The sequence below is a fragment of the Carya illinoinensis genome, chromosome 5, assembly GCF_018687715.1.
Source record: "Carya illinoinensis cultivar Pawnee chromosome 5, C.illinoinensisPawnee_v1, whole genome shotgun sequence".
Lineage (NCBI taxonomy): Eukaryota > Viridiplantae > Streptophyta > Magnoliopsida > Fagales > Juglandaceae > Carya > Carya illinoinensis.
Window position 1 is genome coordinate 48,972,248 of NC_056756.1, and position 12,372 is coordinate 48,984,619.

At 37.8% G+C, this 12,372-nt stretch overlaps 3 protein-coding genes across 3 annotated transcripts; all 3 read left to right on the forward strand.

The window, feature by feature from the left end:
• Positions 1–1,086: 1,086 nt before the first annotated feature.
• Positions 1,087–2,672, forward strand: LOC122310452 (receptor-like protein EIX2). The gene is made up of 4 exons (XM_043124324.1): positions 1,087–1,749; positions 1,875–1,982; positions 2,071–2,385; positions 2,562–2,672. Exons 1-4 carry the CDS (start codon positions 1,087–1,089, stop codon positions 2,670–2,672), a joined length of 1,197 nt encoding a protein of 398 aa, XP_042980258.1.
• Positions 2,673–4,620: 1,948 nt separating this feature from the next.
• Positions 4,621–5,109, forward strand: LOC122310453 (receptor-like protein EIX2). Its single transcript, XM_043124325.1, has one exon. The coding sequence runs from the start codon at positions 4,621–4,623 to the stop codon at positions 5,107–5,109; it is 489 nt and encodes a 162-aa protein (XP_042980259.1).
• A 1,329-nt stretch (positions 5,110–6,438) lies between these two features.
• LOC122309151 (pentatricopeptide repeat-containing protein At5g52850, chloroplastic) lies at positions 6,439–9,613 on the forward strand. Its single transcript, XM_043122519.1, is given in 2 exon segments — positions 6,439–8,820; positions 8,822–9,613. Coding segments are annotated over 2 exon segments (2,643 nt in total). The 5' UTR covers positions 6,439–6,619; the 3' UTR covers positions 9,264–9,613.
• The last annotated feature ends 2,759 nt before the right edge of the window (positions 9,614–12,372 follow it).

Below are 12,372 nucleotides of genomic sequence, written 5' to 3' on the forward strand. Positions count from 1 at the left end.
AGAATATATAAAAAGTATGTAAAAATAACTGTATGTAACATTACTCATATTATTAGTGCAATCCCCATAATCTTCATATGTATGATGTTGGTGGAGTTTTCTTCGGTCTTGATGAGAAGTATATAATATATATGCTTCCAATGAATTAATTTCGATCCCAAGAAAAAATGTTCAAAATTAATCTTTAGCAGGGGCCCAGCAATAATTTTTAATTATTACCATAATGTTTGGCCTGTAGGAAACTTCATTGATGTAGAGAATATGGCGATGTATTCACTTGAAACAATCAATTCGTTTAAGATGCTGATCGAGTTCTCTCCAGTAAAGTTGAAAATCTTTAGCACTGACCTCGCAATATCATTTAGTAAGTACAAAATTACATGAGGAAACTTCATTTCATCATGTAAACTGTAAAGAATATGACTACGTCTAGACTTGAATTATAGAAGTCGATCGAAGCATTAATGTAAAGGTGCTGATCAGTTTGAAAATCCTCAGCATGACTGATGTAGCTAGCTAGCAGTATTTACCACAAGCAGCTTGCAGGAAACTTCATTGATCATGTAAAGAGTAGTATGAAGACGTTATATATTGACTTGAAATTAATAGTAAAAGAAGTCATGAATTGTAATTGTTCATGTGCAGGGAAAATTGTAATTTTTTCTCTAGACCGTATTGCATCGACTTCAAGTAATTAGTGTCAGGTTTATATATATATATATATATATACACATATATTATGCGTGTCGTTCTTGTTTACATGAAAGGATCGAGCCTTCTACCGGCCAGCCTAGATTAATTATAAATAATTAGTGCATAATATTGTTGGGTCAATCAATCGGGAACGAGATCACCAACACTGTAGATTTGCGTGAAGCCAGACGCAAGTTTTTAGTATTAATATGATGAGCAAGCAGCTAGCGTTGAATATTGAACCAGGAAAGGCTCGCCTCAATTTCTAGAGGCAGGGAGGGTATCGTATCAGTATATATATGGACCGTGGTGATCTCAATCTTTTGAGTTTTGAGATTACAACTCATCCTTATAATCTCCTCCTCCTCCTTACTTTGTGGTATAGGAACGGTCATGGACAAGCGGACTAGTACTCATGATGTTCTGGTCCTCCTTTCGCTTTTGTACATGTTGTTAGCAATTACTACCACCTTTACCCAATATTGCCATGCAAATCCAAATGTCCTCTGCCTAAAAAAAAAAAAAAGAGAGGCTCTCTTGACTTTCAAACAAGGTATCATAGATCCTTTAAATCGGCTCTCATCTTGGACCGGCGAAGAGTGTTGTCTGTGGAAAGGAATTGGCTGTGACAACGTTATTGGACATGTCATCAAGCTAAACCTCCAATATCGTCCTAATTTCAGTACTGCACCTGAGTTACCTCCTGCAGCTTTGGAGGGTCCGATAAATGATTCTCTTCTGGTATTAGAAAATGTTCTTTATTTGGACCTAAGTTCCAATTATTTTGGAGGCAATCGTATCCCAAGTTTCTTTGGTTACTTTCGGAATTTAAGATACCTAGACCTATCAGATTCGGGTTTCAAGGGTATAATTCCTTCACAGTTGGGGAATCTGTCTAACTTGCAATATCTTGACCTTCAAAGTTCGTTCCTGATTTCTGACGACCTTGAATGGTTGTCTCGTCTTTCCTTGCTAGAATTTCTAGACACGAGTTGGGTCGATCTTAGTAAAGCATCTAACTGGCTACAAGCGATGAACATGCTCCCTTCTCTATCAGTTTTATGCTTGTCTTCATGAAACTTGATGACTATCAGCCTATTTCTTATGTTAATTTTTCATCCCTCGTCGAGCTTGATCTTCCGTTCAATAACTTTGTTAATACAACATTTGACTGGCTTTAGAGTCTTACCTCCCTTGTTATACTAGATCTCATGTCTAATCATATTCAGGTTCCAATGCAAGATGCTTTCAAGAACGTACATGTCTTCCTTGAGATATCTAAGCCTTTGGTAAAACAACCTCGCTTACATAAATTCTGACTCCTTATACAATCTAACTACACTTAAGATGCTTGATCTAACATTTAACAATATTCAGGGAGTACTTCCTAATGCCAGAACTGGAGGAGAATTACCAAGATTCTTTGGAAATCTTTGTAATCTTCGATATTTAGACTTGTCTCACACCAGATGTGAGGGAGCTGGTGCATATGGAATTCTAGGAAACTCAGCAGCATACAACATGGAAAGTTTCGAGTATTTAAATTTGGCTAGGAATCAACTTTCAGGGACTTTGCCTGATCAACCATGCAAGTGTCAAAATCTATCTACTCTCTTACTTAACTCCAATTTGCTTTCTGGTCCAATTCCTGTCTCAATTGGAAGTCTCTCAATGAAGAATAAAGTAGAAAATGTAAAATGCACACTCTAGATGTTTGACAATATGTCAGAAAGAAGAAGAAATTTTCGTTCCATATTTCTAGTATATTTCTACACACTTTCCTTTGTACAATAGTATCCGTATTTATAGAGATATTTCTCATAACAGAAATCCATCACAAAATGATCACACGGCTCTTATTACTTCAGGTTGTTAGGACAGAAATTTCTAGAGCTTTGGATAGCTGGCGTGCCATTACTAGAGCTCCTAAGTGCCATTGTGTCACACTCCTCTTGTCTGCTGGTTGTTTGCTGTTGTGATTCTGGAAGCAGAGTAGCCTCAATAGCCCCCCTTGAGTCAAGCGGCACCGGAGAGATGGTGAGGCTTGATCAAAGTAAGTTGAACCTAACTGTTGACAGAGGCTTGGTGAAGATATCCGCAAGTTGATCCTTTCTTGAAACAAATGAGACTTTCAAGGTCTTGGCAGCAACTCGATCTCGCACAAAATAATAGTCAAGTTCAATGTGTTTGGTGCGTGAGTGCATTACGGGATTAACAGATAAGTAGGTTGCCCCAAGGTTATCACACCAAAGAGTTGGTGGTGTGGATAACAAAATGCCAAATTCTCCAAGAAGAGATTGCAGCCAAATTAATTCACATGTGGTGTAGGCTACTGCTTTATACTCGGCTTCAGTAGAGGATCGAGAGATGGTTGGTTGTTTCTTGGATCCCCAAGAGACAAGATGAGAACCAAAGAAAACACAGAAACCACCGGTAGATTTGCAGTCATCAGGGCAACTGGCCCAGTCAGCATCAGAAAAGGCAGCTAAAGAAAACTGAGATGAGACTGAAAAGTGAAGACCGAAATGAGAGGTTAGACGAAGGTAACGCAAAATGCGTTTAACTGCTTGCCATTACTAGAGCTCCAAGCCATGAGGATCGAAAGGTAGAGAATGAAAGTGTATGGATGTTAATCCTATGCGGCGACTGATACCATGAAGAATAAAGCAGAAAATATAAAATGCACACTCTAGATGTTTGACAATATGTCAGAAAGAAGAAGAAATTTTCATTCCATATTTCTAGTATATTTCTACACACTTTCCTTTGTACAACAGTATCCGTATTTATAGAGATATTTCTCATAACAAAAATCCATCACAAAATGATCACATGGCTCTTATTACTTCATGTTGTTAGGATAGAAATTTCTAGAACTTTGGACAGCTGGCGTGCCATTACTAGAGCTCCTAAGTGCCATTGTGTCACACTCCTCTTGTGTGCTGGTTGTTTGCTACTGTGATCTGGAAGCAAAGTAGCCTCAATACTCAGTTCTTGAAGAGCTAGATGTCTCTTTTTCGGCCAGTTCTGTTTTCGATATGCATTTTTCCAACCGAACAAGGTTGGAAAGATTTCTTGCCTCTTCTAACTCATTGACTTTGCAAGTAAGCTCTGATTGGATTCCTCCTTTTCAACTTCCAAGTATTAGAGATGGAGTCATGGCAAATAGGCCCACGATTTCCTGCATGGCTTCAGTCACAGAAAGGGCTTCGAGTTCTAAATTTATCAAATTCGGGAATTTCAAATGTAATCCCTTCTTGGTTTTGCAACCACTCTTCCCAAACCAGTTTGCTTGATCTTTCTCATAATCAACTTTGTGGCACTATTCCAACCTTAAGTTGTTCAGTAGCAGCCTCTATTGATTCAAACTTATCCGGCTCACCCCCTCTTCCTTGACCCTTCGACCTTTTTGCTTTTAGATCTCTCTAATAACTCATTCCATGGATCTCTTTCTTCTATATTGTGTGAACATAAAGCCAGTATAAGATTTCTAATTTTTCTTGATCTATCAAGAAACCTTTTATCCTGAGAATTTCCCAACTGTTGGAGTAGATATGCTGATTTGCTAGTGTTACACTTGGGAAATAATAACCTTTTAGGAAATCTTCCAATGTCCCTGGGTTATCTATCTGGTCTTCAATCCCTCGTTTTGCACAAAAACAATCTAGTTGGAAATTTACGGTTGTCCCTGCAGGATTGTAAACTGCTAAAGCATGTAGATCTTAGTGAGAATCATTTCTCTGGTGCCTTACCCAGTTGGTTGGGAAATAGTTTAGAGAAGCTTAAGATTCTTGTACTTTACTCAAACAACTTCAATGATAGTATTCCTCAGGAGCGATGCCGTCTCAATTCTCTCCAAATCTTGGACTTTGCAGATAACTACTTATATCAGGATTCATTTCCAAATGCTTTTCTAATTTTAGTGGCATGGTGAGACAATTAGAAGGCTCTAGTAGAATCTTTGAGGATTCCTACACATTGGGACAGCCCTGGTTCCTAGAAACAACAGCAATAGAGGAGACAATAGTGGATCGATATAGTAACATGCTTGCTCTCATCACAAGCATGGACCTCTCTCGCAACAATTTAGCTGGAGAAATCCCCCAGGAACTCACCAGTCTCTACAGCCTGCAATTCTTGAACTTGTCCAACAACCAACTCGTCAGAAAGATTCCTAAGACAATCAGAGCCATGAAATTTTTAGAGTCACTTGATATCTCAATGAATCAACTCACTAGTGTAATAACTGAAAGCATGAGGAGTTTCAATTCATTGAGTTTTTTGAATGTATCATACAACAACTTATCAGGAAGAATTCCAAGGAGTAGTCGTTTCCAAAATCTCATTGCATTGAGTTTCATTGGCAACCATGATCTCTGTGGACCTCCACTTACAGCCCAGCTGCAGTGGAGATGATACACCCCTAGAGCCAATACCAGCTGTTAATGGAGGTGCAGGGATTGGCATGAAGTCTTGTATGTAACCGTACCATTGGCATTTGTATTGGGGTTTTAATTAGTATTGGTGGGTTCATTAGCATTCAATTAGCTTGGCTTGCTTGTTATATTTTGCTATCAGATTTTTATGTTTTGTTAACATCAAGCTTAAACACTTTGGTACATGTCATTTTGATATCTGGTTTTGGGATTTTAGGCTTATTTGTAAGATTAGGTATCCGATTATAACTACAGTTTTTCTCCATCATAAGTGAGGGTATTCAAAAAAATTGAAATTCCTTCTTTTTTAAAAAAAAAAAAAAAGGGCGTAAACACTTTGTAGTGATTGAAAGCGTAAAATTTGATATCCTACCAAATCGGACCTACTGTTTGTTAAAAAATTAGTGATTGAATTCGGGTGACTCTCCACCTTCATTTCTTGCATTGAAACTAAACTAATTAGGTTCAGTTTAGTAAATGGGATGAAAATTTTGACTTTAAAATGAAATATTAAAATATTATATTTTAATATTATTATTGTTTTAGAATTTAAAAAAGTTAAGAAAAAGTTGAATTATTTATTATATTTTGTATGAAAAAATTGTAATAATGAGATGAGAATTTTAAATTTAATATGAAAATTTTTTGTTACCAAATCGAACCTAAAAGTAATTTTTCTTTATTGTCCCTATTAGTAATCTTTCCCTTTCTTTTATAATAACATAAATAATATATGATAAATATTATAATAACAAATAGATCTCACCAAAATAAATTTATAAACTAATGTGATTTATTATAATACATCATATTGTATTTTTTTAATATAAATAAATTTAGCATATCATATTTACTCATATCGATATTTAAAAAATTTTACTTTTATAAGAAATTCTTATTAAACTATATAGCAATATTTCTCATAAAATATTATAAGTATTTAAGGAAAATTCTATAATATTAACTGACGTACCTTTTTCGGGGCCTAGAAAAAGCTCAAATGGCAACTTTCTGAACTCCACTAATGCTTCAACATTAATTATAAAAGGACGCTGCTACGTCCACAGAAAAACGCCACCGAAGGTGGCCACCGAAAAGGCAAAAACAATTTTTTTTTTTGTTTTTCATTTTTTATATGTATTTTTTTAATATATTTAAATATTTTTTTAAAATAAATAAAAATCATAACATTATTTAAAAACACTTCCTTAATCAAGAATTAAAAAAATTTATATTAAAAAAATTAAAAAGTACAATCGGTGGCCACATTCGGTGGCCACCTTCTGTGGATAAAGCATTATCCATTATAAAAGACACATCCTGGAGAGGGATCCCATTTCCAGCGCCTGGTTTTCTCATTATAGTGATTCCTGCTCAAAAATTTCTACTGCTTACAGCTAATGATATGTTCAGCACAACTTCCGTAGAAAATTGCCAACGGGCTGCTCTGATGTCACCATCTAAACAAAGCTGTTTCTGAGATCAAGAAAATGCTATGTAAAACAGTCACCAAGGTCTTTAGTAGAAATGAACTATACTTTGGGGTTCTTTCACTCTGCAACTCCATGTCTTTGAAAGAGGGTCTGTGTGTTCACAGCCCAATTATTAAACTGGGTCTTCAACGTGACCTCTATTTGAACAACCACTTATTGTTCCTCTACGCGAAATGCTTTGGAGTGGGCAATGCACGCTACTTCTTCGACGAAATGCCTTACAAGGATGTTGTATCCTGGACTGGGATTCTGTCTGCTTGTGTCAGAAATGGAAACCACGCTCAAGCTCTTGAATTGTTTGGTTCAATGATAAATTTAGGTCACTATCCAAATGAATTCACGTTGTCAAGCGCCTTAAGGTCGTGCTCCGCTTTAGGGGATTTTCACTATGGAACTCGTATTCAGGCCTATATGGTAAAGAATGGTTACGATTCGAATCCAATTTTGGCAAGTGCTTTGATTGGCCTGTACTCCAAGTGTGATTGTATTGAAGAAGCATATGAAGTTTTTGTACATATGGATGGTGGTGATACTGTTTCTTGGTCAACAATGATCTGTTCATTGGTTCAAGCTCAGCAATGGAGTCAGGCTTTACAGTTGTACATCCGAATGATTGAGGTGGGGGTTCCTCCTAATGAGTTTACTTTCGTGAAGCTTCTTGCTGCATCTAGTTCTCTCGGTATAAGTTTCGGAAAATTAGTTCACGCCCATATGATATTACTAGGAATTGAGGTGAATGTTATTTTGAAGACAGCTCTTGTTGATATGTACTCAAAGTGCCGGAGGATGGAAGATGCTGTCAAGATCTCAAATCAGACACCTGAACATGATGTGTTCTTGTGGACTGCTATTATATCTGGTTTCAGTCGAAACATGAAGGTCGGGGAGGCTGTTGGTGCATTACGTCAAATGGAGATGTCCGAAATTGTACCAAATAATTTTACATATTCAACTGTCCTAAATGCTTGCTCATCAATTTTATCACTGGAACTGGGGGAACAGGTCCACTCACGGGTGATTATGGCAGGCTTAGAGGATGATGCTTTTGTTGGAAATGCACTGGTTGATATGTATATGAAATGCTCCAACCTTATAGACAATGCTTTGAAAGTATTTAGAGGGATGGCCTCACCAAATGTGATCACTTGGACTTCTCTGATTGCTGGCTTTGCTGAACATGGTTTTGAGCCAGATTCTTTTCGGGCTTTTTTGGAGATGCGAGCGGTGGGGTTACAACCAAATTCATTTACTCTCTCTAGCATTCTCAGTGTTTGTAGAACAATAAAATCTCATGGTCAAACTATGAAGCTCCACGGATACATAATTAAAACCAAAGCAGAAGATATAGTTGTGGGGAATGCTCTTGTAGATGCTTATGCTGGATTGGGGATGGTGGATGAAGCATGGTGTGTGATTAGAAAAATGAGTCACAGAGATGCCATCACATACACAACTTTAGCCACAAGAATGAATCAAATGGGTCATCATGGCACAACATTAAACATCATCACGCACATGAACTATGAAGACATTGAGATGGATGGATTTAGCATGGCGAGCTTCTTATCTGCATCAGCCAGCTTGGGCTCAATGGAAGCCGGGAAGCAACTACACTGTTGGTCTGTGAAATCTGGTTTGGGGTGCTGGCTATCAGTCTCAAATAGCTTAGTTGACTTGTATGGGAAATGTGGCCGCATGCATGATGCACACAGAGCTTTTAGGGAAATAGATGAGCCTGATGTTGCATCATGGAATGGGTTGATATCTGGGTTGGCATCGAATGGTTATTTCTCCTCTGCTTTATCTGCCTTTGAAGATATGAGGTTAGGGGGAGTCAAACCTGATTCAGTTACATTCGTGTTGGTGCTTTCTGCTTGCAGTCATGGTGATTTATTGGACCTGGGTCTTGAGCATTTTCGTTCTATGAGAAACACACACAATATGGTACCACAATTGGATCACTATGTTTGCTTAATTGATCTCCTTGGACGAGCTGGCCAGCTAGGGGAGGCAGTGGAAGTGATTAAGACGTTGCCCTTCAGGCCAGACGCTTTGATATACAAGACATTATTGAGTGCCTGCAGATTACATAGGAATGTACCTCTTGGGGAAGACATGGCAAGGCAAGGTCTCAATCTTCACCCATCTGATCCAGCTTTCTATATACTACTTGCAAACTTGTATGATAGATCAGGCCAGTCGTGAAAAAACTCGTAGGCTGATGAGAGAGAGAGGTCTGAGGAGTAGTCCTTGCCAAAGCTGGATGGAGACAAGAAACCAGATTCATGTCTTCACTGCAGGATACAGATCTCATCCACAAATTACTAAAATTAAGGCAAAAATAGAATCACTTATGATTGAATTCAAGCACCGGGGATATTTATACCATGACAATGGAGATAGATCTCATCATAGTGAGAAACAAGCTACTGCTTTTGGTCTTCTTAACACACCATCAATGGCCCCAATACTTATAATCAAGAATACACGTATGTGCATGGATTGTCATAGCTTTATAATGCATGTAACTGAATTGGTTGATAGGGAAATAGTATTAAGGGAAGGGAACCGGGTCCATTCTTTCAAGAAAGGTCGCTGCTCATGCTCTTACGTACGCCATGATCATGAATTTCTTCTCTGAGGACAACGGTAATTGTGCTTCTACGGTGAAAGATGTTACGCAGTGAGGATGCTTTTGGCAATGCGACTGTTGAGAGACTTAGCAACATCATACAGATGGACACTTTGTAGCATGCAAAGCTGTGACACATGTTTAGAAAGTTAGCTAGTTGTGGAGTTTGGAAAGATTATTGGTAAGAGAAAGTCACTCATGGTTCACTTTAAGATCAAAGCATTGATGACCCCATCTACGCTTTCAAACATAACTTGTGCTTGGTGCTAACTTCTCTCAAACGAATTACCGTTGTACTAAGTACTTACCCAAAAAAAGAAATTTAAGCAAATATATAAATGGTCAGAATTTAGAGGTTATTGCCAATTAACATAGGTCGCGTAGTTTCAAATAAAATTAGGGAAAAGCTTTTCAACTAGAGTATAGACCATGTTTATCCCTTTTTATTATTATTATTATTCTTATACTTTTATTATCATTATTATTTTTGTTATTTATTGCATTAATTAGTGAGGTTGGAAGAATGGAAACCAAAATAAAAAAACATTCTTTTAACTGTTATCATCAATCGAGCCATTGAAATACTATCATGTTTCCCGCCGTATGTTGCTTGTTATATAAAAATGCTACTCATATAGTACACTAAGAGCATCCTTATTGGAATAGTCATATGTAAATAAAATACTTTTGTTGAAGTATATGGCTCAGACCCTATCTCTCAAATAAATTAAATTTTCATTCTGTCTCATGTCTCTTTGTGGGGTACAATGCCTCACATAAGGGCTATAAGTGCTTGGACCTAAACACTAATTAGTTATACATCTCTCGGGACGTTACTTTTAATGAGATTTCGTTTTTGCTTTTAAAGTCGCAGTCCATTTACTCTGCTTCCCCAACCGAGACAGATAGGGTCCCTCTACCTCTCTTATCTTCATCCATTCTTGGAAGTGGTCCAAGCCCAAACCCACGTTAGACTTCTTCCTCTCCCTTATCTTTGTCTACCTCAAGCTCAACTACATCTTCGGTCTCTCCTTCAAACAGACCTTCACTCCCATCCTTTACTCCTGTTCTTTCCTCTCCTCCAGCAGTTTTACAACCACCACATTCCCCTATCATTACGCATGCCCAGACCAATTCTTCCAGACCAAGACTATTCACTAATGGCACCATTCCCTACTCTACCCGTTTCCATCTCACCACACTATCACTATCCCAAATGAACCTTCAAGCGACTCAGCAGCTTCAAAATTCTTGGAATAGAGAGATGTTATGCCCAAGAATATGCCGCCCTTCAACAAAACTGCACCTAGACTCTTGTACCCCCCACACCAATGGCTAACATTCTTGGTTGTAGGTGGGTGTTTCGCACCAAAACAAATGTCGATGGCTCTTTTCAACATCGTAAAGCTCGTCTTGTGGCTTAAGGGTCTCATCAATAGCATGGATTGGACTACAATGAGACATTTTCTCCCATGGTGAAGCCTTCCACTATTCAGCTCATTCTATCCATTGCTATCACTCAATCATGGCCTTTGCGCGAACTTGATATCTAAAATGCTTTTTTGAATAGATTATTGACTGATGAGGTGTATATGCAGCAACCTCGGGGATTTATAGATCCACTACATCCCACATGTGTGCAAATTGTACAAGGCTCTATATGGTCTCAAACAAGCACCACGAGCTTGGTTTGCACAACTTAGCTCATGGTTAATTGCATATGGTTTTACGGCCTCGAAGGCAAACTCCTCTTTGTTCATTATGCAGCATCGTGATGTTATTCTCTATCTCTTGGTTTATGTTGATGACTTAGTCATCACAAGGTCTAAGTCCTCTGCTTTTGATTTCCATATATATGATTTGGGCTCTACCTTTCCAGTTAAAGACTTGGGCAACTTATCTTTTTTCCTTGGATTGGAAGTCGACTACATAGCAGCAAGACTCCTACTCACTCAACAGAAGTACATTAAGAGCCTACTTCTTAGAAGTCAAATGATTCATGCCAAATCGATCTCCTCCCTTATGTCAGCCTCTCTCAAATTTTCAAAATTTCAAAATTTGATTCTCCAGATTTTGATGATCCAACTCTATACCAAAGCATAGTTGGTGGCTTGCAATACCTCCCTCTCACCAGACCCGACATCTCATTCACAGTGAATAAAATCTGCCAATTCATGCATTCTCTGAAAACTTCTCACTGGAATGCTGTTAAACGAGTTCTCAAGTATCTAAAAGGCACCATTAATTATGGCATCTTCAGCTGCTGAGACTATGTGCCTTGAAATTGTCCTCTGAAAGCTAGGTATTTCTCTTAATAAGGCTCCAATCTTGTGGTGTGATAATATTGGAGCCACATATCTCTCTGTCAACCCAATCTATCATCCCAAAACAAAACATATGGACATCGACTATCACTTTCTGAGAGATCAAGTTGTTGCCCGTGCATTACAAGTCCAATTCTGCAGCCCAAAGGAATAACTAGCAGATGTCCTAACAAAACTACTAACTGTCGAGAAATTCACTCATTTTAGGACGATTCTCAATGTGGTAGATACCCCCTTGGACTCAAGGGGGAGTATTGGAGTAGAAGACTCGATACTGCATTTTCACAAACAGAAGGAGGGCACCCATGACAACGCAATAAACAACCAACCAAAGTTGGTTACCGAGCCATCACGATTTACAACAGAAAAACACTAGTGTGCCTCCCAACACTTATCGCCCAAGTTGACCGCTCGACAATTTTTTTTTTTTTGCTTAATGATTAAAGAAGTGATTTTAAACATATTGATATTTTTTAAAAATATTCAAATATATTAAAAAATATAAGAAAAAAATAAATAAAAGCACAAATGTGCTAGCAGTTGAATTGACCAGTGGCACCGCTATTTACAACATCAGAATATCACACTACAGCCAAATATAATTTCTAGAACGTAACAGTAGAGCAATTTGTTATTGGCCTCTATGGTTATTTGTAACAAACAAATTGTTTCTTTATTCTTTGTGTCGTGTATAAATACACTTGAGTCATGTGCAATTTAATCAATGAAGGAATTCTTCTAAGAATTTTCTCTCTACCTAACACACCTCACACACAATTAACGACAGTCGACAG